The sequence below is a fragment of the Drosophila tropicalis genome, unplaced genomic scaffold (genome assembly GCF_018151085.1).
Source record: "Drosophila tropicalis isolate 14030-0801.00 unplaced genomic scaffold, ASM1815108v1 contig_845, whole genome shotgun sequence".
Classification (NCBI taxonomy): domain Eukaryota; kingdom Metazoa; phylum Arthropoda; class Insecta; order Diptera; family Drosophilidae; genus Drosophila; species Drosophila tropicalis.
This window is the reverse complement of record NW_027173338.1, coordinates 2,234,479-2,260,228: the sequence shown is the minus strand read 5'-3', so window position 1 is coordinate 2,260,228 and position 25,750 is coordinate 2,234,479. Positions and strand designations below refer to the sequence as shown.

Below are 25,750 nucleotides of genomic sequence, written 5' to 3'. Positions count from 1 at the left end.
GCAGCAGCCATAACAGCTCCCAGCAGACTGATTAAGCCTTAACAACGTAAAAGAGCATAACGATTTTGTATACCCTCATTTAATAGCAGAAGCATCTACACACTTAATAGAAATGGAGTTTTTGTGGAAAATGAATATAAACTTTTGTTTCCATTCATTTTTACCTTAAGGATTTTCTACTCTATTGTGTAAATTTAAATTGTTGCAAAATGAATCATATTGGTTCTGATATTAGTAACTTTTTTTTTTAGAAAATATCTAACTAGTTTTATGGAAAATGTTTATACCATAATGCTAAAACAAACTATCCTACTTATTAATTAATATAATTATTAAAAAAAACTAGTAAGTGATAGATCTAGCTTTAAGTTGAGGAATGACAAGCATTCTTTACATGCATATTTATATCATATTTAAGAAAACAATTGTCCATTAAAATATTTATAAATTGTGCATAATTAAACACTTCTGCGTGAACTCTCATATATTTTTCTATCTTAACCATTGTTTAAATCTGAATCTACATTTATGTATAATAAAAATGAATATTTCTTTATTCAATTGGCAAGTTTTGGTCAACATGAAAAATTTGTAACAAATTGTAAGACAACAATTTGAAAAAACGAAGCAATAATTATCTAATTTGTTGAGAAATACAGATTGTATACTATAACACTAACTGGGATAGATCTAATAATTGGCTTTAAGCCCCATAGTAATTGATTTAAAGAAAGAAATACTCTGTTTATGACAAAACGTAAGCCAATCTTGATGGCAAGGAGCAATAGGACAAAGACTTAGTATGATCACTCCTCTCTTCTTGGTGTTCCTTCACAATATTGGCATTCGAAAGTGTATACATTAGTCGAACTGGGTTATCACTGTTAAATTTTAATATATTTTCTTCATGCCTGATTGAGTTTTTGCATCTTCTTTGTTCGAGCATACAGAACGTTTCGTTCGTTGACCGCATCTCGCCTCCTTCCATCTGGGAGTCCATGGGACTCGTTCACTATTTCATACTTTATCCACTTTTACTTTATGATAGTACTGTGGGTAATTCTGTGTGAGATACATTTGCTTTTTCCCTCTTTTTTTTTTGGAGGGCCTTAAGTTGTCAATACGCGATATGCAAAAAAGCTACAAGGAACGTGTCTCAAGGAACGATATCTAGGAGCTATGTTGAATTTTAGCCTTGACACGCAAATGGGGAAAAAATACAAACACTAAATGTTAAATATTTTCATTTTTACTTATGTATATACATAAGTATGGAAAATTTTGGTTGGATCCAATTGAATATCTTTAGTCTCATCATCATGTTTGTTTGTTTTTGTGTACGTATTTAATTAGATGCAACTCAGCGACCACATCAACGACCTCCACCAATGCCATGACATGTAGCAGCTCCACCCACGTTCTCAGCTATACTCGTCGTCATAGTCACATCCATGAAAATGGCAACGGCGATGGCAATAAACGACGAATTATTCGCTTGCGGTTTGTCTTTGTCTTTGTGTGTCTCTCTGTGACTGTTGATTTTGTTGGATGTTGTTGTCATTATGCCACATTCTCCATCCATACATCCATCCATCTATCCATTTATGCCATCTTCGTGTTGTATTGCACTCGGTGAAAATACGCAATTACCCGTACCACCTCCACCTTCACCACCACCACCAATAACCACCATCGACATCAAGCAGCACCACTCGTCTACCGTCTAAAATGATGATTCGTTTCCACTTTCATTTGTCGGCTGAAAATTAATCAAGCCAAAAATGCCACTGGCATAGGAGAAAGGACCTATATGTATATGATTAGGTGTAGGAGGAGACCTGTCACTGGGACTTAAAAGAGTCATCTACATTCGCCTTGGTGGCTGTCACTTTAATTCAGTTTTACATGTTTGGCTAACACCAAAATTAGTTTATCATGTCAGCTGTGTGTGTGGGTCGTATCTTAGACATCTCAAAAGTCATCAGAGGCTAAGGGCCAGAATCATCATCTTATACCAACATCTTCCACTATGGCCTCTTTAAGCTCTTAAAAGGTGGGCGTGTAGGTTGCTCATGTCATTCGATTTATGAAGACAAATTGTCAGGAAGTGGAGCATTAAAGTTCTTTCTTTCTTCCTTTCTTTTTGGCTCTTGATAAATGAAAGTTTGTGGCATTAGACAGTAAATGGCCAAAGACTTTTGTTGATGGCCCAAAAATCCTGGATCAAAACAAAAAAAAAAATTCATTAACTGTTGAGTTTCTTCCTTTTATTTTAGTTTTTTTTTTCTCAAAAAGAGAAGTGCAAACAAAAATAAATAACTTAAGAATTGTATCGATAAATGATTTGTTATTAAACTTAAGTATCTTTTCTTCTAAAAAAAAATATTGAAATATTTAATTATTGCTTGAAATTTTTACATGTTTCAAATTCAAATAAATTTTGATTATATGAAAACAGAGTTTGCATATTTTAAGTGTAGATTATCAATTTAATCTCATTTTATTATCTTTACTTACAATTAGTTAAACTAAATTCAAAACTAAAATAAAAACTCTAGAAGAAGAGGTTTTGAAAGAAAGGTTTTGAAAGTTCGTTAAAATCCAATTTTGATCTACCTATTCGAATTTAAAACGGAAATTATTAATTAATTAACTGGAAATTAAAAGGGAAATACGACAAACTTTGGTCAAAAATCACACATTTCGGGCTTAGTTCGATTATTCTAATATCAGATTAAGTCACCTTATAAAAAGTTTAAGACAGTTTTTGGCAGTGAAAAGTCATTATGCTGTTTCTTTTTAGCTTTTAATAAGTTTTATTGACTTTTTTGAAAGGAAGTTTGTTTAAAGTTCAGCTTTTAGTAATTTGGTTTTATTTCTTTTCTTTTTTGCACGTCGCAAAATGGGTTAAGACATCAATTAGAATACAAAAGAAAATATAAACATATTACAGTGACATCCCAATTAGAGTGCCAACTTAATGACAATTATATCTATTGTCTTATCATCAACCTTATTGTTGACGCAATATTTGGCTTTGTTTAATTATGATAAAAAGCGACGAAAAAAAAATAATAATAATAAAAAAAAAATAACAAAATTCTCCAAATCATAATTTTTGTAAAATTTGTGATTCTCTTTATACATATATTTTTTTATATGTATGTATATTTGTTTGTTGGTTTTCTTTTTTTTTTATTGACGATATGTCGATATCTATTTGGTTGAGAAATTCACAAAATTAAATGCCATTTGCGGCTCCATTCATGACGATAAGAAGCTTTTGGGAAATAATTTTTTAATGTGTTTGCGGACGTTGAACGACGATCAGACAAATTATTATACATATATCTACCTTACTACGGAGTGAGAGAAAAAAGTGTAAAATCGAAAATATATCATAAAACAAATAACAATTTTGTTTTGTTTTGTTGTTGTATTGGGTTTTTCAACCAATAATAAATCACAATTAAAATTATAATATTTTTCGCATTGTTTTACAATTATGCAGCATGTCGGAGCAAGAGGAAAAAAGTAATTGCAATTTATGTGTCATTAATTTCCATTAACTTTGATTTAACAAGTGGACGCAGAAATTGTCAGTAAATGATAAATGTGCATTATAATTAATGAGTAACAGGGCTCAGTTACCTACATATAAACAAATACGAGCAGTGGCAGCACCCAAGACCCACTACCAATCGGCTGGAAGGGCAAAAAAAGCAATTAAAAATGCGAAAAACAGAAAAATAAAATTATTCGTATATATTTCAATGAGTCAGTAACAATTAAGTAAGTAGTTTTGTATGTGATAGGCCCTCATTGTGATCGAACTGAAATTGGGTCAAATAACACCACAATTCCCCCACAGTTCTCTCTCTCACTCTTTAAATTTTACTTTTGCTGAAATCGAAGGTTCTTTTATTTTATGGACAAGAGAGAGTGTGTTAACCAGGCCGCGAGAAATCATCAATCATCTTTTTCGTTGTCTGACCCCAAAAAAATACAAAAAAAAGGTAGAAAAGAAAGTATACAAATATAAAGAGAAAAGTAAAAGTATATAAACCCACCACCACCCACCCCTTGAACAAAACACTCCTTGGCAGACACACAAACTATGTATCGAATTTGGTCTTCTTTTTGTCAGCTGATATTAGCCGAAAAGGAAAATCAATAATAAATGATGTTAACTGCCAATTTTTGCCACATAAGCAACTCAGCAAGGAAAAAGGGAACAAGCTGAATTTGTGTCCTCAAAATAGTAGGCACATCAATTGAAAGGACCTTGGAACCGTTGTTGTTGTTGTTGTTATTTTGCTATTTTGCGGTAATACAAAGGGAGAAAGAACCAACATAGACTTTAATCCCAAAGCCAAAGAAGTGGGCGTTTAATAAAGAGAGGGGTTTGATTAAAGTTTATGAAATTTGAAAATTTTGTCTGTATATTTGGCTGCGAAAAGTTTATAATATTGACTATATACCCAGCTAGATAAAAGGATACAACTTTTATTAAAAAAGAACTACAAGATTCCTCTTTGAACCTAAGTTGTTTGTTAACAACTTTTCAAACAACTCTCGTCTAGGATAAATAGTTCCGGATTTTCGAAAATATCTTCTTTTGTGTTTGGCGATACTTGTTCTTCTTGCATAAAAGAGAGAGAGAATGTATAGGTACGCATGGTCCATGTGAGTTTTGGGAGATTTTAGCGAAACAACAGAAAAATCATTGACAGAAAACAAAGCTGTCAATTTGCCAGCAATTTCCCGTACTCTCCTATGCTATGGATGTTGTTATTGGTTGACAGTCAGACAGTCAGTCAGTCCGGTCGAAATGTGACAATGACAACGATGGGAAACGACAAAAACGCTTGTAGCACGGTCACAGGAAATTGCACGCATAACTATTAAGTGGCATGGCCAGGACAGAACGGGACGGGATAGGAGAGGACAGAGAGTAGGCATCATCATTTTCGTCTTTCTATTAGGCCAACAACAGCAGCAGCAGCATTAAATGAGCCTTAAAATCCATTGAGCATGGCATCAAAATATCTCAACCAAAAAGGTTTAAACAACTTTTCAAGAGCTAACGAAAAAAGTTGACAACAACTTTTTATGGCTCAAAAATGTATGAAAAATATTTTCTTTGATAAATGAAAGAACAAAAAATACACATCAACAAAGTAGACGAAAAAAAAAAAAATATTTTTAAATTAATTTTACGCTAGAATTGCTTTAAATTAGCTTAACAAATTTTTTGCCATTTCTCGTGCTTGTTCCACTTTGGTTTAAAGGCAACCTGTTGCCTACTTCAAGGCGCTCCATTTCTCTGTGTATGGGAATGTTCCTTTGCTTGAAGTTTGCGTGATTTCTAAATGCATATTATATATTAATTGAAGTGTAACTAGCAAAGGAAAGCAAAATAAGTGTGTGAGTTTATGTGTGTATATTAAGAAATAATGCAAATGTGCCAATAACTGCTGCAATTTAGTTTAACAAATGCCAATGGCACGCAAAATGAACACGAACACGAAATCGAAAATGAAATGCAATTGTATTCAAATAAACAACCAAGAATTCTTGACTGCCTAGGCAATTGGGAATTGTTTAAGACAAGTTTTATGGGTCCTTTCGACCACCTTGAACCCCAAACCAAGGGCCACATCTTTCTCTATTTCTTGGCATGCAAAGTCATTAAAACAAAAGGCAAACGCCAAGGCTCAAAAAAAAAAAAAAAACCAAGAAAATTAAGAAAGAAAAACTACTATAAAGAAAAGGAAGTTGCTTCAAGCGTCATGACGTTGTCGTGTTTATCAGAGAAAACTGAAGCTATTCTTTGTTCCTAGTAGCTTTTCATGTTGTTGTTGCTGTTGGTTGGTGATGCCTTTTAGCATTTTGTGTAATTGTTTTGTTGAAATAGTAAAAATACTATATACTACTTTTACATATACATACAAACATCCCACACATATATATACATATGTATATGTTTGTATACACTAAGCAAAAGTGGAATAACTATTTTCATAGAGGTCACTAAACCATTTGATACTATGCTAGCCAACTAAATCTTAAGAGATTAGAAATGCGAAGGAAAACAACTTTAGTAACTCTTTTGATATTGGACAAAACTTTAACTTAAATAATTAGCTGGATCTTAAACATATAACATACATTTATATGATATGAAAATCTTAAAACTTTTACCAAAACATAATCATAAAATCCTTTGAAGCTCAGCTAATTTTAATTCGGTCCGAGAAATATGTAAATATCTCATTCAAAAACTTATGAAAATCATAAAGTCTTTAAGCACAACAATTTATTGAAATCCTCCGTACAAATGTAGCTCGTGAATGTTTTAGTCTTTGGCAGATCAAGGACTATAAAACAGGAAGGAACTTTCTACCCAAAAAAATTCGAAAAGCAGTCACAAATTTTTTTTTCAACACATTTCAATAAAATTTGGCTGTAGATATAAATTTTTCTTAAAGCAGTCATTGCTCTTGTACAATTTACAAGGCATATGATAAGTATCAATATTAAGCAGAGCATAGTGAATACTTTTCTAGTCTATTGCATACTTTAAGGGCCAACGCTCAGCCCACGCTCAAGATTCGTTAAATTTTATAAATAGTTTAACTACAATCACTAACCATAGAACACATAGATGGGACAAACTCATGTTTTTTGATTGCAAACGCTAGCCTAGTCATGGAACCCCAGAGAACTTCGGGAAAACCCGAACGTTCGTACTCTCAATGAGAGCGTAAAATGGGGAGAGGGCCAAGCAGCTACGAAAATAATTTAGTGTAGCACTGACTACAGAACGACGAGGGCAGGCCTATGACGCTTGTGATTTCGTTCTGTCTATGTATGTGTACACTCGTCGGTACATGCTCAGGCTTCGTAGTGTGTGTGTGACGTGAAGTTGTACAACATCGCATTTCAATAGCTCGCTCGACCAAAATTTTTAATTTTCGACAAAACAGCGACAATGCGAATAGGATATGCCCCTGTCGAAAGAATATCAAGAAATATTGGCCTCAGCTTCGTATGTATCCCGGTGGCTGTGCCGATAAAGTGCTCGCTTGGCGATCGGAATGTCCCTGGTTCGAATCCCAACTCGTACTCGTTAAAGAGGTTTTTCTTTGCCTATTTTTTTATTTATATAAAAATATTAAAAAAAAAAAAAAAACAAAAAAGAAACAAAATAGAAAAAAAAAGACAAAAAAAACCTTCGTCAACGATAATCGAGTTTATTTCTATTTTGTTTCTTTTTGGTTTGTTTTTTTTTTTAATATTTTTATATAAATAAAAAAATAGGCAAAGAAAAACCTCTTTAACGAGTACGAGTTGGGATTCGAACCAGGGACATTCCGATCGCCAAGCGAGCACTTTATCGGCACAGCCACCGGGATACATACGAAGCTGAGGCCAATATTTCTTGATATTCTTTCGACAGGGGCATATCCTATTCGCATTGTCGCTGTTTTGTCGAAAATTAAAAATTTTGGTCGAGCGAGCTATTGAAATGCGATGTTGTACAACTTCACGTCACACACACACTACGAAGCCTGAGCATGTACCGACGAGTGTACACATACATAGACAGAACGAAATCACAAGCGTCATAGGCCTGCCCTCGTCGTTCTGTAGTCAGTGCTACACTAAATTATTTTCGTAGCTGCTTGGCCCTCTCCCCATTTTACGCTCTCATTGAGAGTACGAACGTTCGGGTTTTCCCGAAGTTCTCTGGGGTTCCATGACTAGGCTAGCGTTTGCAATCAAAAAAACATGAGTTTGTCCCATCTATGTGTTCTATGGTTAGTGCTACAATATTACGACTTGTGCAAAATATTACACAATTCTAAGCCGAAAGAAAATAAATGTAAAATTTTCATTCCACTTTTGGAAATTAGAATCTCTCTCTCTCTCTCTCTGAGACACAATTTGACTGACTGTTCAAGCCTTTTAAATTGTTTTCACATTTCAAGGGCTTCGTTTATGTAAAAAAGAAAAGAAGCTCTGAATATTCACCGGACATTTCTTTAAGTGTAGATTTTGAGGGGGTGAGGCATATTGTACATAATAGTTGGTTTTGTGGGCTTGTCATGACTCTGCAATGTCTTAGTGCTGACATAATTGATATGGCCGTCCTCCATACACAGTTTTCGCCCCACCAAGGGAGTTTTCCCTTTCATAGATATATATATTCCTCTATTATTTTTTTTTTTTTTTTGAATTTTTGCAGTTGGCGTGTGCCAAGCTATGTACACGCAATCCAGCTGCGAAACTCTCCGAGCTCTGGAACTCTTAACCAGCACGCAAAGAGCTGCAATGAAAGGCTTCTCCTATGTATATGGACGATTCTTATTTTTTTTCACCAACATTTCAGTATTTTGCGCGCATTTAGTTTAAATTTAACTCGCAAAGGGCCAACTACATACAATACGGGCAAAAAAAAAAAAAAAAAAACGCCGTGCGAAAATCGAGAGAGTGAAAATATAAATTAAATATTATTGCAAAACAGATAGAAGAAAGGGGCGCGGGGGGGATAATAAGTGTTGCACAAATATTTATATTTGTTGTGTCATCATTAAAAGCGCATTTTGGGGAGATAGCAGATAGCAGTAGAGTCCTGCGTCCTGCGTCCTGCTAATTACCAAATGCTAAAAGTGATGTATTAATTTCTAAACGGTCACGACATTGTCACAAAGTCAATTTCTTCCCCCTTTCGGCAAACACACTTCGTTGCCGTTGCGCCCCCCTCTCATCTCCATGAAGGACGGCCAGGCAGGAGAATTATCCACATCAGGAGTTTTGCCCGTAATAGAGCTACTGCCATCAGAGTATCGTAGTAGAGTCAACCGTTTCACCGTCATTATCGTGGTCGTCGTCGCCGTGCGCGCCATGAGTCGTCTGAGGCGTGAAAGTAGCCGTCAAAGCGTCATAACCGTCGAGTTAATACAGTTCATAATTCAGTATCGTGCCAAGGAGACTCAGGAGAAGAAGAAAAGGTGCGACATCTCCCAAGAGATAAATTCCAAATTTTAAAGTGTGTTCCCAGAATATATAAAAAAAAAAGAACTAAGAAAGTAAATAAATTTTTTAAATAAATCTTTCGCTATGTTGTGTGCAATTGAAGCGGAGCATGCCATGAATAAGGAATGGTATATAAAATACTCACTAAAAAACCAAAAAAACTAAAAATAACTCTCTGACTTGAAATTATTAACAACTGACAATGAAATTGTCTGAAATATTTAAAACTCTTGCCATGGCTGCAAAGAATTACAAATAAATATACATCCCATTCAAATATCTAGCACAACAACAACAATAACCAACAACTTAGATTTTTTATTCGTAGGAAGTGCAGCACACAAAAAAAAAAAAAAAAAATAAAAATCCCTCATAGAGCACAAAAAAGAAAATTATGAGCTTGGACAAAGTCCCTGGCCATGCCATAGATTGTGGTTAGTGTTGTGTAAGAAGGACTCCCAATAGGGTGAGACAGAGAGAGAGCAGGAGGAGAAATTTATTGTTAAAGGAACTGAAAAGGAAAGCTATAACCAACAAGAACTGTAGACCAAATACGTTAGGAATATCTTTGGCCATCGCAATGGAAAAGTTTTCATATTGACCAGGTCTTTAATTTCAATTTCCCAATTATTTGCTGGGTCTGGGTCTTAACTCGGCACGCGACCTACATTATCTAATGATATGAATACACGATATCAGCAATCTATGGAATCAATAACAAAGAAACTGGAAAAACCTTTATTGAAAAGAACTGTAAAATTTTTAGATAAACTGCAAACTTGCAAATTGTTTTGAATAATAAATATTACTAACAATAAGTTAGGCAAAAAAAAAACTGCAAATCATTTGGTTCGAGTGCTCGAAGCCTCTTAATCATTTTTAAGGAGGATCCATTTAACAAGTCCATGACACTTAATTGAAAAATAGTAGAATGAACCTCAAGGTACACAGTTTAAGGAATAATAATAAATAATTAAGATCTTTTCATGACTTTGGAAATAGTTCGATAGGTTTCTGTTTTTCAAACAAAGGAAAACTTCAGAAAAAAAAAACAAACCGTTTGAAAATTTACAAATTGCTTTGAAAGTAGTCGCTTAAATAGATAAGAATAGATAGATAAGAATAAGAATTAATGCCTAATTGGATATCTATTGATATTAAACCAATATTAGTTCATTTTGCCGGCATCTCAATTATTATGGTAGGATAATTTTATTTGCAATTCGACCTTTCTTACTTTCTTTTAAAGCTAATTAAGTTTTTCCTGAAAAACCTTTTTCTGCATTCAAAATTTTCTTCAATATAATTAAAATGTACAGCAGAACATTCAGATAATTTTAGTTTTGAAATATCGCATTGATAAATTTTTAGGACAACTTTTAAACAATATGATAAAGAATATTTGTCTTAACTTTCGATGAAAAACGAAAATGGTTGAGAATTGGTAGTAGATTGGTAAAGAAATTTAAAGAAATAACATCTACCAATTGGCTACCTTCCTGGTCTTTCTTTAAAGACCAAAATAAAGATAGATTTTAATAAAAACCATGGTCCAATCAAAACGTTAACAATTTCGTTTATGTGTCATGACATATCTTTTTTCTACCATGAATTAGGTCAAGTTTGATTATTTATAAATTATATATTATTGAATAGTAAATAGGTATAAACTTTTATATAAATCGAATTCAAGAAACTCTTTAAATCTAGATAACTTGATAATAACATTGTTGTTAACACTAAGAAACTAATCTGTGCTAATTCCTAAGCTCACAAGTTGTTGATTGCAAATTGAAGCAAAACTTAGCCAAATTACCAAATTCCACTTAAATCAGCAAATTCTGCGTTGACCGCAAAGCAAATGTAGGACCATAAGCCTCAGACTTTTAGCGTAATCTTTGCTCCTAACACATTTCAACATCTTCTCGTACCAAGTTCGAGTTGAAATCTGTTCCATTGTCTGAGCTCTGAAGTTTCCCTAATTAACCATAATTGAATTTTGCGCCAATTTGCTTAAGTCACACAAGCGGCGAGCGGCCTCAGACATGGCTCGTCTTAGGTGAAACCTTCGGGGGCTCAACAGATTCGACGAAGAGCAAATTTCCTAGAAAACTTTTTGCCTTTTTTTTTACTAAATTTAAAAAAAAAAAAAATACAGGAACAAAAATAAAACGAAGGCAGTTATTATGTTGTCATAGATACAGGTTCTGATTGACTACGAGATGCACATAATGGGCCAATTAAAATGGAATTTTCAATGTATCTATGTCTCCTTCTCGGGGCGCCTGTAAGAAAAGTACCTCATCAATGCCAATTACAACAGCTTTCAGAGCATTTAACCTATCTGAACCCCTGAATACGAGTGTACTCTAAAGGTGGTGTCCCTTACACATTTTAGTTCAAAGTTGCAAGTCCTTTTCTTGTGTCCTTTCTTCTTGTGTAAGCGAACTTGATGAAATTAGACTGTAATGGTAGATAGTAATTGCTATATGGCATAATGGTGTTTAAATTTGTTAAGTGATATTTAAATAACTACACCAGAAACACTAAATCAAACTACTTTTTGTCTGACTGATATAACTCTTTGTGGTATTTGTACTTTACCCGTAGATGCCAAATTTTTCCCAATTTGAATGATGCTAAATTTTAAATGAATTTTAATAAATAATTTTCAATATATTTATTCTCAATTTTTTGCGTCTCGATAAGATAGTAAACAGGAAAAATATTTATTTTTATTAAGTTAAAATACTTAAAATTCTATGCCGAAAATTAAATACATGTTAAAATCTATATGTATATTTATACATATACATAATTTAATTTTCGGTAGTCACACACAACGCTAAGTAAACTAATTAGGTTAAAACAATGATTTAAAAGAAGTTCTTAAAAAAAAATGGTAAAAACTCTTTTCAGAGCAATTTAAACAGAAAAAAAACTATGGAAATTTTTAGCAACCTCAGAAAACGAGGTAAAGAAAATATCTAGAAGCGTTGGGTCTATTAAAATAGAAGACCTTTCCAATACCCAAACCTCCAACTTTTCAAAGTTTTATAAGCCGAAAAGCGAATTTAAGCCGCTTTAATGTAACAAAACAAAATAATTAAACAGCTAAGAAAAAAATTACTGACTGACCTTTTGTTTTAGGTGTTTTTATAGGATAGTTCGCTGATTGCCAAAATGAGCTTCAGTTTTTTCCAGCCGTCTTTTTTTATGTCAGGTTTTGAGGTGAAATGTGTTGTAAATTCACAGAAAATAACAAAAATTATGGTGAAAATATTTATGGAAACATTGCGTATAAGCCAACTTAAGGTCACTTTTACTTAGAATATAGTTTCTTAAGCCTTTAGCTGACTAATACGCAAGATGAAGACATTTTAAGGGTATCTGATATATGACAAGATATATTAGGGCATTTATTTTGTGCCATGTCAGAAATTATGATTTGTTCTCTTATTTATTTTCTTTTTGTCAAACGCAACTTTTGGGGAAAAAATTGATCAATTTGGAAAAGATTTATAAATGAATCTAAAATAATTTGTAAAAATGAAATCCTAAACTAAACTTGAAATGAAGTAAATCTTAATATAAGTACATAAGCAAAACTTTATATTAAGAGAACGAAATGAAATGTAAAAACTGATGGGTGCAAAAAGTTCACTTACTTTGATTTGAAAGTAACTATTTAATTATATATTTGAATTAAACTGAACTCTAAATATACAACTAGTACAAATTTTTATTTAAAAAAAAATGGAATGATAAGAAATGATTTTTTTCATGGCAAAACAGCTCAAATTGTTTCTCTCAATGTATGTGTGTGTCTCTATAAACAATTGATGTTAATTTGTTGCAATTGTAATTGTTATAGTTGTTGCACTTGCAAGAGATAAATCACAAAAAACTTGGCATGAAATTAATAAATTCGTTAAACTCACCACGCCCTACTGCCACCCACACATTCACACACCAGCAACACCCACACAAACACACACACTTAAAGCATGTCCATTTTGCCTGCTTTTTTTTTGCTGAGTAGTAGAAAGTTTTAATGTAAGTCCCCAAACTAAATGCCCCCACCTCACCAACACCACCACCACAAAAAAAAAAAGAATACAACTTTTTAAGCTCTCAACTAACTAATCTAACTTTCTATATGTATATACTTACTATATGTATTTAATGTTTAACTCTTGTTACTATTTAATCAAAACTTGTTATGTTTTACTTATGCACCCAATTAAAACTTCTCGACTAACTCTTTTTTACTCCAACAAACAAAAAAATAAAAATAAAACTTCTCCTTCCTTTAAAATCTCTCCTCCTATACACAAACAAAAGAAATGTATTAATATTTTATTGATTTTCTTATTAAATTAAAAGAAATTTATTATTTTCTTTCTTTTTTTAATGTCCTTTTGGCTTTTGCTTTTACTTAATTTCAATTTAACTGAAGCTAAACAAAATGCAATTAAAATAAAAAGAAAAAACAAAAATAACTACCAAATAGAGCAAGAAAATTTAATTTTTTTTGTTAGAATTTAAACAAATTTTTAAGTTAAATATGTTTGTAAATTATTAACCCAATTGAATAGAATTTTGTAAATGCAACTGAACTAATGAGAATATTTATCTCTCCCCCCACCTCCAACCACCTCCCGCCATGTGCGCCCTCCTTGTCACATTTTTACCTGCTACCTACTCTAGGCGCCTGGCCGATGAGGATGACGAGCTATCGGAAGTGCAACCGGATGCGGTGCCGCCGGAAGTCCGAGAATGGTTGGCCTCAACCTTCACCCGTCAAATGGCCACCAGCAAACGTAAGAGCGATGAGAAGCCAAAATTTCGATCGGTGGCCCATGCCATTAGGGCGGGCATCTTTGTGGATCGCATTTATAGACGAGTCTCCAGTTCGGCCCTGATGCAATTTCCACCTGATGTGGTTAAGTTGCTTAAGGTGAGTCAACAAAAGGAGTATTTAGCCTTTAAAGTATAGATAGTTAGTTAACTTAACGTAGTAAGTAGTATAAGCAAAAATAGTTAGATATTCCGATAGTAAGTTGGTAGGTATGTATATACTTACATATATACATACATATTGAAATTTTGTTTTTTTTTTCAATTGATAATGAATTTGGTCAATGTCTGTCTGGCTATCCGTCTGTTTGTTTATATGCAAACTAGTCGCTAAGTTATTAAGCTCTTCAAATAATCAAAATTTTATTTATAAGTTTCTTATTTTGGGTAAGTTTTCGTTTACATTTTAACTATAACATAAAGAAATTGGCCATACCAAAAGACATAAGGATAAAGTACATATCTATGAATATACAAACATATAAAAAACAAAACAACTTTGCTTATAATGTTTTTCTCTAAACACTTTTACTAAACAGATAAACATTGTTATTTCATTCAAAAAAACTTCATTTAAGCTGTGTATCCACACTCAAAGTCGTATGACAAACAAATCAGTTTCGTCAAATACGTCGAAGATAAAACCTGTTCTATTTTCGTCAAACGCGCACTTCAAACACAAAAATTACTGCAAACAACACTATCCACGTTCAAAATTTGCTTCAAACACAACACGTTTGTCATACAAATTTGAGTGTGGATACACAGCTTTAGTCGAAATTTCTTCTCCATACAAAATATTAGTTCACTTTTCATTGCCTACTTTTTAGGGCATCTTCTGGTTTTTGGCATTGAGAATTTTGTTTTACTCAGGCTGGGCATCTAAGATACTAGGGCTTAATTTAAAATAGAATTAAACTAATACTTAATCAAGTCTTACATTTTAGTCACCTCGAAGTCAATCTTACGAAGATTGACAAGATATTAATTGCATGTTTAGTTAGATTGAAATTGAAATGGGTCTTGAATCTTTGTGTTAAAGTATTAAAGAAAAACAATAATAGTGTAACTTTTAGAGGACATAATTGTACTTAATAAATGTACCTTAATCGAACGAAATTGTAGGACTTAAGACCAACACCAACCAATTTAATAATCTTGGTTTTTTTTCGTATTTTCTCTCAATTGTGTTTTTAGAATCTTGACGATTGGACATTCGATGTTTTTGCCCTGACTGAGGCAGCCAGTGGTCAGGTGGTTAAATATGTTGCCTATGATCTGCTCAATCGCTATGGCGTGATACATAAATTTAAGATCGCTCCGGTCACCTTGGAGGCATTCCTTCATCGGGTCGAAGAGGGTTATTGTCGTTACCGCAATCCATATCATAATAATCTGCATGCCGTCGATGTGATGCAGACAATGCACTATTGCCTATGCAATACTGGCCTAATGAATTGGCTAACAGATCTCGAGATATTCGCCTCGCTATTGGCTGCTCTATTGCATGACTATGAGCATACGGGTACCACAAATAATTTTCATGTCATGTCGGGATCGGAGACCGCTTTAATGTACAATGATCGAGCTGTGCTGGAGAATCATCATGTTAGTGCCAGTTTTCGTCTGTTGAAGGATGATGAATACAATATTTTGACGCATTTGTCACGCGAAGAATATCGTGAATTGAGAACTTTAATTATTGATATGGTCCTGGCCACCGATATGACTTGCCATTTCCAGCAATTGAAGACTATGAGGAATTTACTAACCCTACAGGAGGCCACCATAGACAAATCGAAGGCGTTGTCTGTGGTCCTGCATTGTTGTGATATCTCCCACCCGGCCAAACAGTGGGGTGTCCATCATCGTTGGACAATGCTGCTGCTGGAGGAATTCTTTCGTCAGGGCGATTTGGAAAAGGAGTTGGGCTTACCGTTTAGTCCGCTTTGTGATCGTAAAAATACATTGGTTGCCGAATCACAAATTGGTTTTATTGATTTCATTGTGGAGCCAAGTATGTCGGTTCTATCCGATATGCTGGAATATATACTGGGTCCCATTGCCCCGGTATTGAAGCCAAAACCCTCACCATTACTCGAAGAAGGTGCTGATGGATCGCAAGATCAACATGCACGGGCAACGGCCAGTGAAAGACCAGTGGAACCCAAGCGAGATACTGAAGCCAAATCTGGTGAAGGCGGCACCATTACCATGGCCAGAAAGAGTTTACCCAATACAGCCAAATTCACCATACCCAAGCCATGGCTTGGTTGCCTCGTCGAGAACAAGAAAATCTGGAAGGAGCAGGCCATCAAAGGTAGGCAGAAAAGACTAAAACAGGCCAAAACAAAAATACTCAAACATTGGCAAGTCCTCATTAATCTAAATATAAATTGGCTTTTGCTTTTAACCTAAAACATACCTTCTAATCTAACCTTAATTAAATGCCAATGGCCATTGCTTTGATCTTTGAGTTTAGCGACCAAAATTAATTATTTTATGCAAAAATCTAAGAAGTACAATCAAAATCCAATTCACCTCCCATCCCTCAATCTCAATTCACGCAGAACTTTTGGAGCGGCGACGAAAGAGCATTACCCCATTTCATTTATATTCATAATTCCATAATAAAAAAAACTCAATGTTTCACTAACGTAAGTGTATAAGCAAAACGCAAAAACAAACAAAAAACGAACTATCCTACAAAATATTACACACAAATGAAAATCAAAGTATAGCTTCTTATGAAATTATCTTAATGGATTTGTATCAACTTTTCTTTTGTCTGTCTGTTGAAGAAGATAAAATACCTTTTTAAAGGTTTGTAGATCTTTTTGTAGGAATCATTAGACATCACCAAACAGATGCAGTAATTGGGTCAAGGACAAAAGATTTGTTTAAGGTCAGCTAGCTTTGAAATATGTACATACAAATATAAGGAAATTTCTTCCTTAGAAATGTCATAGATCTTACATGAATTCGTAGGATTCATTGTTCTTAAAAATACGTACATGTAATTTTATAAATTTTAATTTGAAATTTTCCAATATGTCTTCACAGAAATTTGTTTAAATTTTTGTTAATTTTTGAAAATTTTATTCCATTTTCTGCCACTGAAGAAATTTTAGTTTCTTTAAAGAAATTTAAGTAATTAAATATGGTTATGTATTAACCAAAAGTTTAAAAAAGAAAGTTTCCTTTTAAATTTTGACTTCAAAAAAAAAACAAAAAATATTAACTTTTTCAAAGATACTTAAATTTGTCGTCAAAAATGCTTTATTTTTAGATTTTTATAAAAATTCGTAACTTTTTCATATTTTTAAAATGTCCATAAAGAAAGAGAAGTTTCTTTCCTACAAAAATTAGTTATTTAATTGTTTTATTTATAATAATCCAATAAAGTATTTAATCGGTTTATGTCTTTGAATTCGACAACTTTCACTCATTTTTAAGATAATTGCGATGCTGTAATAGTTAGGAGTAGAGTAATTTGTGGTTATTATCAGAAGAAACAAAAAAATTTCACATATTCACTTTGTAAATATAAATCTAGATTCGTAGGGAGGCAAGAGCTCCTTTTTGCCCACCCCTCTGTCTACGCCTCTATATCTATATATCAATTTCATTATCCATCGTACATCATTTTTATACCCTTGCAAAGAGTGATCAATAATAACAATTTTATGATCTCAGTTTAGAAAGATACGATAGTCCTCTATAATTTATTCCATTCATAATTTCGAAATAATAAACCATTCAGACTTTTATAATAATGTAAGATTAAAGTGGGCAGGTCAAATTTGTTCTTTAAGAGTAGAACCCTTAACTTTATCTAAAATTGTTTAAATTCATTTATATTTCAAATTGCCGCTATAAAAACTCACTCCAATGAATTAAATTATATTCGTCTAGATTTTATTTACAACTGAAAATTAAATACTCTAATAAATGTAGCTACCTCAGCAATATGACGCAACTTTTGCAAGGGTCACAAACTGCGGAACTGCCGATAGTTATGTTCATATTAATTCCATCATATCTTTGATTTTCGTTCAACACCTTTTGACTAATTAAAATCTTAAATTCCTTACCCACAGATGCTGAGGCCCGAGCTTTGGCTGCCGCTGCAGAGGAACTTGCCGCCAATGCAATAGAAGACGAGACAGTTTCGGCGGCCATTGAGGCAAAACCAGAGCCAGAGACGGCACCAAGTGAAGAACAGAATGCGGCAGGCGATGGAGGAGATGCAGCTGCTGCCAATTAAATTGGCCATCCTAGCAAATACATATATATATAAGAACTTACCCCTTAAACAACAGTTAAGCACACGTAGCAGAAGTCTAACAAACTGAACAACATAATAATATTAATAATAATAACTTCTCAGAAACAAAAAGCAGCAAATACTGTAAAAACACAAAAAAAAAAACAACTAACCAACTAAAATAAACATCAGCAAAACATAAAAACAAAATCAAACATTTCATTAAAATAAAAAATAATGCTAATAAAACGCTTCTTATAAGCTCTCTATGTTATAGAAGAAAAACAAAAAACAAAACCAACCAACAAATAAAAAAATAATAATATAATATAATTTCTTGTTGCAACCTATAAAAAGTAAAGTAAATTAAAAATTAAAAAAAAAAAAACGTGTATAGAGAAAATTTAAGCAAATATTAGAATCAAGCACAATATAATAAATTACATAAACTTTTGTAAATACTTAACAGAAAAAGAAAAATCAATTTAATTTTAACTTTTTGTAATAATTATTTTGCATTATTTGTTAAAGTTTTAATTTCTTCAAGCATTTAGTGATTAGTTTTTTAAGTAATATGTTTTAGTTTTGAAAATCAATGGAATTTATTACATAATTTTATTATGATTTATAATAAGAGCTCTTAATTATCTATCTATATTTTTTAAAATACAAATGAAAAACAAAATAATTTTTCTTTATTTTCTTTAATTTCGTTTAGAAAATATATTGCTCAAAAAGGAAATATGGGTGACAGTTATTTTGGCGACTGTCTAGTTATTAAGTATGTACCTAACTAGAAACCAAAAAGAAAAACCAAATACCTGAATATTTAGTCTATACGAATTGTATATACTCTAACACAATGTGTCTCTATCTGACACTTTGGCCACCCTCTATCTCTATCTCTCTCTCTCTCTATCTCCATCTCTCTAACAGACTTTCGAAAAATGTTTCAATGAAAACTTTAAAGAATTGCACATAGCTACCTAAAATAAATGATATAAGTAAACATAATAATATCTAATAATAATATATATAATAAAATAGGCACAACTTATAAGAAAAAACAAATATATTTATTTTTATACGACGAAACAGAGAAATATTTTGTTTCAAAATACTACTACAAAAACAAAACAAAACAAAAACCAAACGAATTCTTTAGTTGAATTTTCCAAACTGTTTTGTTAAAGTTTTTTCTCTTAATTTGGTTTGAACAAAACTCGAATGTTTTAAAACGTTTTTTCAAAATGTCTGATAGCGGGACCATTCTTTTAAGATTTACCATTGTCCTTTAGCAAAAGAAATCGTAAGGACACTATACCCAAGGACAAAATAGTCGCAAAGTGAGCTAATTGGCTTAAAGGGCAGTGGTAAATGCGCTTAGCAGTAAGGTACCAAATTATCAGCTGAAATTGGGATCATAGCTTTATTAAGGTAGTCGATAATATATATGAGAAAAGGAAATACCAGACAAACAGGAAATACCACAAGAAAAGGTAACAAATGTATAATATGAAAATAACCAAAAATGTCACCTTACCTAAAATACTCTTAATCTAACTTAAATGTAAAAAAAAAGAAAAGAAAACCACAAAAAAATTAACTTTGGCACACCAAAGTTTGTATACCCTAGCAGAAAGCAATATTAATTTTGAAAATATTTTATCTGATGAAGAAAGAATATAGCAATAATACTCTTGATAAAAGAAAAAACTTGTGTGTTTATTTTTCACTTCAATTAATTATAATTCCCAACGAGTCTTGAAGTGAGGTCTTCTGATATCAGAACTAGGAATCTTATTTGTAAGATTATTGAACTCAAGTTTTTATAATAATTCTCTGATTTCATAAATGAAATGAAATTTACTTACTAATCTGAAAATTTGTTTAAAAATATTAAATATGCTTATGCTAGGGTATAATATAACATAAAGTTATACATAAAATTAAATTATATTATAATAATATCAAACTTTAACGCTCAAAGCGAATAGTTAATATACATATTAGTAGTCACCCTATCTCATCTAACTGAACACACATAGAAAACCATAAAAATTCAAATATATGTACTTAATAATGGATATAGAAAATTAGATGCTGTAAAAATGAATATGCATTAGAAATTATAAGGCACAAGGCTTAATACCGTCAGCATATCCCTTCAGTTGTTTCTATTTATAGATAATAAAAATTGTTATTGATATCTGTTGAGAGAATACAGCAAAGAAACTATTCCAATTGCAGAATTGTTATATGAAACAAGCGTATAATTGAATGTTATTTGAGAACAAACAAAAAATAAAATACATATATAGATCTAGTAGCAAACAATATTGAAACAGTATATATGAGAATGTAGATATATGTATGTATGTATGTAATTAATATATACAAAAATACTTGTCCGTGACCTATCAGAATTTCGGAAATAGAGATGTGAGAAAAGAAACTACTTAAAAGTAATTCCTTTTGCTAATATAAAAACTGAAAAACTTAAATTGACTTTGCGACTAAATTACCGATTATGCTCCTCAAAACTACATCTCAACAACCAACAGAAGTTCAAACAATTTTGATAACTTTTTGCTAAATGAATTTGGATTTCAAAACAAAAACAAAAATATTCACAGAGATAAAAAAACATTTCACAAAAACCCCAACAAAATTTCCCTTAAGTTCTTTTTCTTTTCCTGAAAGAACTTATTCATATTTAACTTTCTTAAAAAATATATGAAAATAATTAAAATTATAAAAAAAAAACAAAGATAAATATATATAATATAAAGTTGAAAGCAATCATTATATTTAAATAAATCAATAATACAACAAACAAATATAAATTTGTGTAAATAAAACATTGAAATATGCAACAACAAAAATACAGAACAAAAAGAGCAAAACTAACTTACTTAATATTAGTAAACATTATAAAGGTAGAACCCACAGAACTGTAAATAATTTTATTTCACAATTATCGATTCATTTGATAAATCCTAACTTAAACTAATTATTTACTAAGCGTCAGGCATTGAGTACTTTAAAAGCAAAACAAAACAAAAAAGGCGACTAACAAAAACGGAAACGGAAATCGATTTATGTATGTACAAGAGAAATATTATTTATAATTTTCCTACTATGTTAACAACTCAGATAATTTTTATATCTATAATATTTGTGAGAGATTGTATGCTTATTACGAAAAATACTTTCAAGTCAAGAATTATAATAACACCATATGACTTTTAAATATACCGATTGAATAAAAATAATTATTAAAACTAATTCGAAAAGAGATCATTACTTAAAGCGGTTTCAATCTTTTAAAAGTAGTTGTTGTATTCGGAGTATTTTGGTTGAAAAACTCTATTGTATTTTTTTGGGTATTGTTCCAAAAAAGTTCTTCCTTTTTTTTCTTTAACCTAATACCAATACCTTCTTCTGTTTTTAAAAAATAATTTTTTTAATAAGGGTCAAAACAAACAAGAAAACCCCCCTTTATTATTTCTCAAATGGTTGGTGTTGATTCGACACTGGCACCATATGTTCGACACATCGGTTCGAAGTTGGCACCAATCGTTCGAAGTTGGTTGGAGTTTGACTTAAACCTTAGCACTTTTAATTCGCCTTAGCACCAAAAATACTAAGAAAAATACCAACTCTCAGAAGAGAATAGTGTTACCATACTGGTGCGTAGTTTTTGGTTTAATAATTTCGCGAAACTAAACAATATACTTTTCCCCTTAGTCTGCATACATATATCAATTAATCTTTAGGCTGTTCCGATCGGATTACTACAATTACCGAATCTTTGCGAGACATAGTCAATAAGATTCTGTGAATAAAAGTATATTAAAACACCAGACCATGTCTTAGTCCACAAAAAAAAGACGGGGTAAAAAACATTAAATCTCTAAAAATGGGTGAAAAAACATTTAATTAATTAGGTAATTTGAGTGCACAGTGAAAAAGTTAACTTTCAATCGCTTATTGATTGACAATACGAAAAGTTTGCCAGCAGCCCAACTTTAATTTAAGAAATAAATTTTAACAATCAGTCGTGGGTGTGAGAGTGTTTTGTTGTATGTGTATTAGTGTGCGCGCGTATGTGTGTGTGTGTGTGTGTTTGTTTCCACTGCTGCCATTTCCATTCATTCTTTCATTCATTCAATGTTGTCCACCAACCTAGAGACCATGATTAATTTCTGCACAAAACGTTTGACAAAATTCAAAACAGAATTTATCAATCTTTTTCGCCATGAACAAAAACTAACTCACCCACCTATAGATACATGTACATACATATGTACATATGTATGTAGACATACCGCTCGCTTCGATATAAGCCCCGCCCCTTTTTGTACAACGAAACCAAATTAGGCAAACGACAACTTGCTCCTCATGTCTCGTGTCTGGGGTTAATTAATTTTTACCACAATAATCTGGTTTTTAATTCCACATTTGGGTAAATAAATGCTGCAGGCCCAACAGCAGCAGCAAAAACACAAATGGAATCTTATCTAAACGATATCACAGATACGAAGTAGGTTTGTGGACCGAAGGGTTAGTGAAAGGGGAAAGCGCCTCTTAACCGGCAAATTTATAACAATTTCTTGTGTGGATTTTATTTAAATAAATATCAATTGCAAATAAGAAAGAGAAAAACGCTTTTGTTGTTATCTGTAAGGTAAACAGGTTATCATAACGGTAAAGAGCAGATGACTTTACATAACGGTTATTGCCCATGACATGCCCCTTTGGCAGATCTTCATATGTATATCGTTTTTGTCCATTAATTTAATGAAAAAGATTCAATTATGATCTAACGAAACTTTTCTCTTTAATCAGATGTTGTGAGGAGAGCTTGCCCTCATTGTGGGAACGATAAACTATGCCAATTGCCATCCTTATGGACACCAATACGTTCTTGCAACCAAACCGTCGACCAAGTGCCAAAATTCTAAACAGGGTGTGAACACCTGCAAAAAACACGACAGCCAGAACGACGAATTCGAGTGTGAATAACAAAGAAGGAAATCAGGAATTTGCCTAAGAAGACGACACTTAAGAAGCTAGTCAAACGAGTCGAATTGCATTTATTGTATTGAAATTGAATTTTATATCTCACACTATCTCCCTTTCTCATCATCATGGGCAATAAGAATTCCTGTTGTGCTTACTCCAGTCCGCAATCGGATCGCAAATCAAAGGATATGCCACCGGTATTTGAGGAGAGGCATCAATTGAGTCATCCGCCACATACATCACAACATCAATTGGATGGCCATCATCATGGTGGCTCAACAGCGGCTGTTCATCATCATCACCATGGCCACGGTGGTGGTCATCATCATCATCAGCAGGGAGGAAGTAATGATAATTTTGAAAATCAACAGAATCTGCAACACATCTCCGAAAGGGAAGCCCTGGAGGGTGAAGAAGATCCATCGGTGGATCCAACAGCGGCTACAATGTTCTTGGAACGTTCAAAAGTTGAAAATGGTGGCATGACGCGTAAGCGTTCACAACATCAAATAGCCCAGCAAGCGAGTATCATTTCCGGTGGCGGAGGAGGCGGTGGTGGTGGTGGCAGTACTCCTGGTGGCACCAGTTGCGGCGGCATGAAGAAAAGTTCCTCTTGTTCCACCATTTACTTGGACGATAGCACTGTCTCACAACCCAATCTAAAGAATACTGTCAAATGTGTCTCATTGGCCATTTATTATCATATTAAGAATCGTGATTCGGATCGTCGATTAAGTATCTTTGATGAGAAACTGCATCCATTGACCCATGATCCAGTTCCAGACAATTATGATACACATAATCCTGAACATCGACAAATTTATAAGTTTGTTCGAACCCTATTCAATGCCGCCCAATTGACGGCAGAATGTGCAATCATAACGCTAGTCTATTTAGAGCGTCTATTAACCTATGCCGAATTGGATGTGGGGCCATGCAATTGGAAACGCATGGTGCTGGGTAAGTCTACTATACTTTGTATATTCTTATGGAATACCTTGATAAAGAAACGTCAACTAAAACATTCAGAAATCATTCATTTCTCAGATATGATTCATATATTGTGTACTTAACACTTTAGTTGTTATCTAACTACAGTATAATGTTTATTATATTTACAGGTGCCATATTGCTCGCGTCAAAAGTGTGGGATGATCAAGCTGTATGGAATGTTGACTACTGCCAGATACTCAAGGACATTACAGTGGAGGATATGAATGAATTGGAGAGACAATTTCTTGAGCTGTTGCAATTCAATATAAACGTACCATCCTCTGTTTATGCCAAATACTATTTTGATTTGCGTACATTAGCCGAGGCAAATGAATTGAATTTCCCAACAGAGCCGCTCTCAAAGGAGCGAGCCCAAAAACTGGAAGCCATGTCGCGTGTGATGCAGGATAAAGTCACGGCGGAGGCACTGAAAAATGGCATCAAAAAATGGTCCTCCATGGACAACATCAGTCAGGGTGGTCCGCGTCGCAGCGTGGCCATATTATCGTGATTTATATTAGCCTACTAAAGAAAAGAAAAAACAAACAAAAAAAGATTTAAAGAAAAACTAAAACAAAATTAAGAAAAGAAAAAAAACTGTTCAAAGAGTCGGATCGGAATTACTAAATTTTTCGTAACTAGAAATCGTCTTCAAAAATGAAAACTAAAAACAAAGAAATATTTGCAATTTTTTGATTTTCCTTTTTTATACCTTTGTTATAACTAATTTAGTTTTGATAAAACGAAAAAAAAAAAAACAAACAACTTTATGAGAAAGTTTCCTCTTAAGCCCATCAGCACTTAAACACCTATGAGAAAGAAATGTTTTTAACACGTCTCGAATTAAGGACCACTTTTTTATATATACAATACATACCTACAATTCGATTTACGGATGTACTGTAATATATATATATATATATATTTACAAATTTCTACCGATTTGCAATGAACAAGATTTGGAAGAAGATTTTAAAGCTAAAACGAAAATGAAAATTTAAGAAGCGCGTAACCAATTGCCAAAAAAAACAGAAAAAATAACCGATTATATAAAAAGTAGAAAATGTCTTGTAAAAAAAAAGAGATTGCTTATTTAGCCTTTGCCCCCTTTAAATCAAAGAATTCCCTGTACATGTGTTACGAATTTAATTATTATATTTTTTACCTGCCTATTATTGTATGATTTTTTTGACTTGTGATTTTGCATTATGAATTATTTCCAATTTTAGCTTTATTGATAAGAATATAAGCGATTGCTTCCTTTTAGGCACAAAAAAAAAAAAAAGAGGGGCGCGGCCAGACGTTAAGTATAAATCATAAAATCGATTACAGCGCAATATCTAATCCAAAAACAACAAAAGATTTGTGAGTAATATTAAAATAATATATTTAGATCTTTAAGCATAAAAGTTATATATGCAAACCACAAAACAAAAATTATTTTATTTTGTAATTTATTTTACGATAAAAATGCTAAATAAAATGAATCAAAGAATAACAAGTTTAAATTGTCTCTTTTAAATTAACCATATAACTGATGGAACTAGTTCCCCACATCCC

The 25,750-nt window shown here is 32.6% G+C and overlaps 2 protein-coding genes across 9 annotated transcripts in view; both read left to right on the top strand.

The window, feature by feature from the left end:
• Positions 1 to 18,550, top strand: part of Pde1c (Phosphodiesterase 1c) — a 105,414-nt gene extending 86,864 nt beyond the window's left edge. For 5 of the 6 annotated variants that reach the window (XM_068295813.1, XM_068295810.1, XM_068295812.1 and 2 more), the window contains 3 exons: positions 13,753 to 14,002; positions 15,100 to 16,222; positions 18,003 to 18,550. In XM_068295813.1, coding sequence (XP_068151914.1) covers positions 13,753 to 14,002; positions 15,100 to 16,222; positions 18,003 to 18,169 — 1,540 coding nt within the window. In that variant the 3' untranslated portion in view covers positions 18,170 to 18,550. Of the gene's footprint in view, positions 1 to 8,651; positions 9,018 to 13,752; positions 14,003 to 15,099; positions 16,223 to 18,002 lie in introns of those variants that run through there. The other variant, XM_068295816.1, reaches the window with a different exon arrangement.
• Positions 18,551 to 21,836: 3,286 nt separating this feature from the next.
• On the top strand, positions 21,837 to 25,698 carry CycY (cyclin Y). 3 transcript variants are annotated; one of them, XM_068294333.1, is made up of 3 exons: positions 21,837 to 21,861; positions 23,021 to 24,157; positions 24,319 to 25,698. In XM_068294333.1, exons 2-3 carry the CDS (start codon positions 23,323 to 23,325, stop codon positions 24,699 to 24,701), a joined length of 1,218 nt encoding a protein of 405 aa, XP_068150434.1. In that variant the 5' UTR covers positions 21,837 to 21,861; positions 23,021 to 23,322; the 3' UTR covers positions 24,702 to 25,698. The 3 variants fall into 3 exon arrangements, with proteins under 3 accessions (XP_068150434.1, XP_068150433.1, XP_068150432.1); XM_068294332.1 differs by lacking the exon at positions 21,837 to 21,861 and adding an exon at positions 21,880 to 22,067; XM_068294331.1 differs by lacking the exon at positions 21,837 to 21,861 and adding an exon at positions 21,880 to 22,119.
• The last annotated feature ends 52 nt before the right edge of the window (positions 25,699 to 25,750 follow it).

Excerpts from the sequence above, each read along its gene's own strand:
- CycY (XM_068294333.1), top strand. The coding sequence starts at position 23,323 with ATGGGCAATAAGAATTCCTGTTGTGCTTACTCCAGTCCGCAATCGGAT. Across the intron at positions 24,158-24,318 it reads TTGGAAACGCATGGTGCTGG|GTGCCATATTGCTCGCGTCA; the intron begins GTAAGTCTACTA and ends TTATATTTACAG.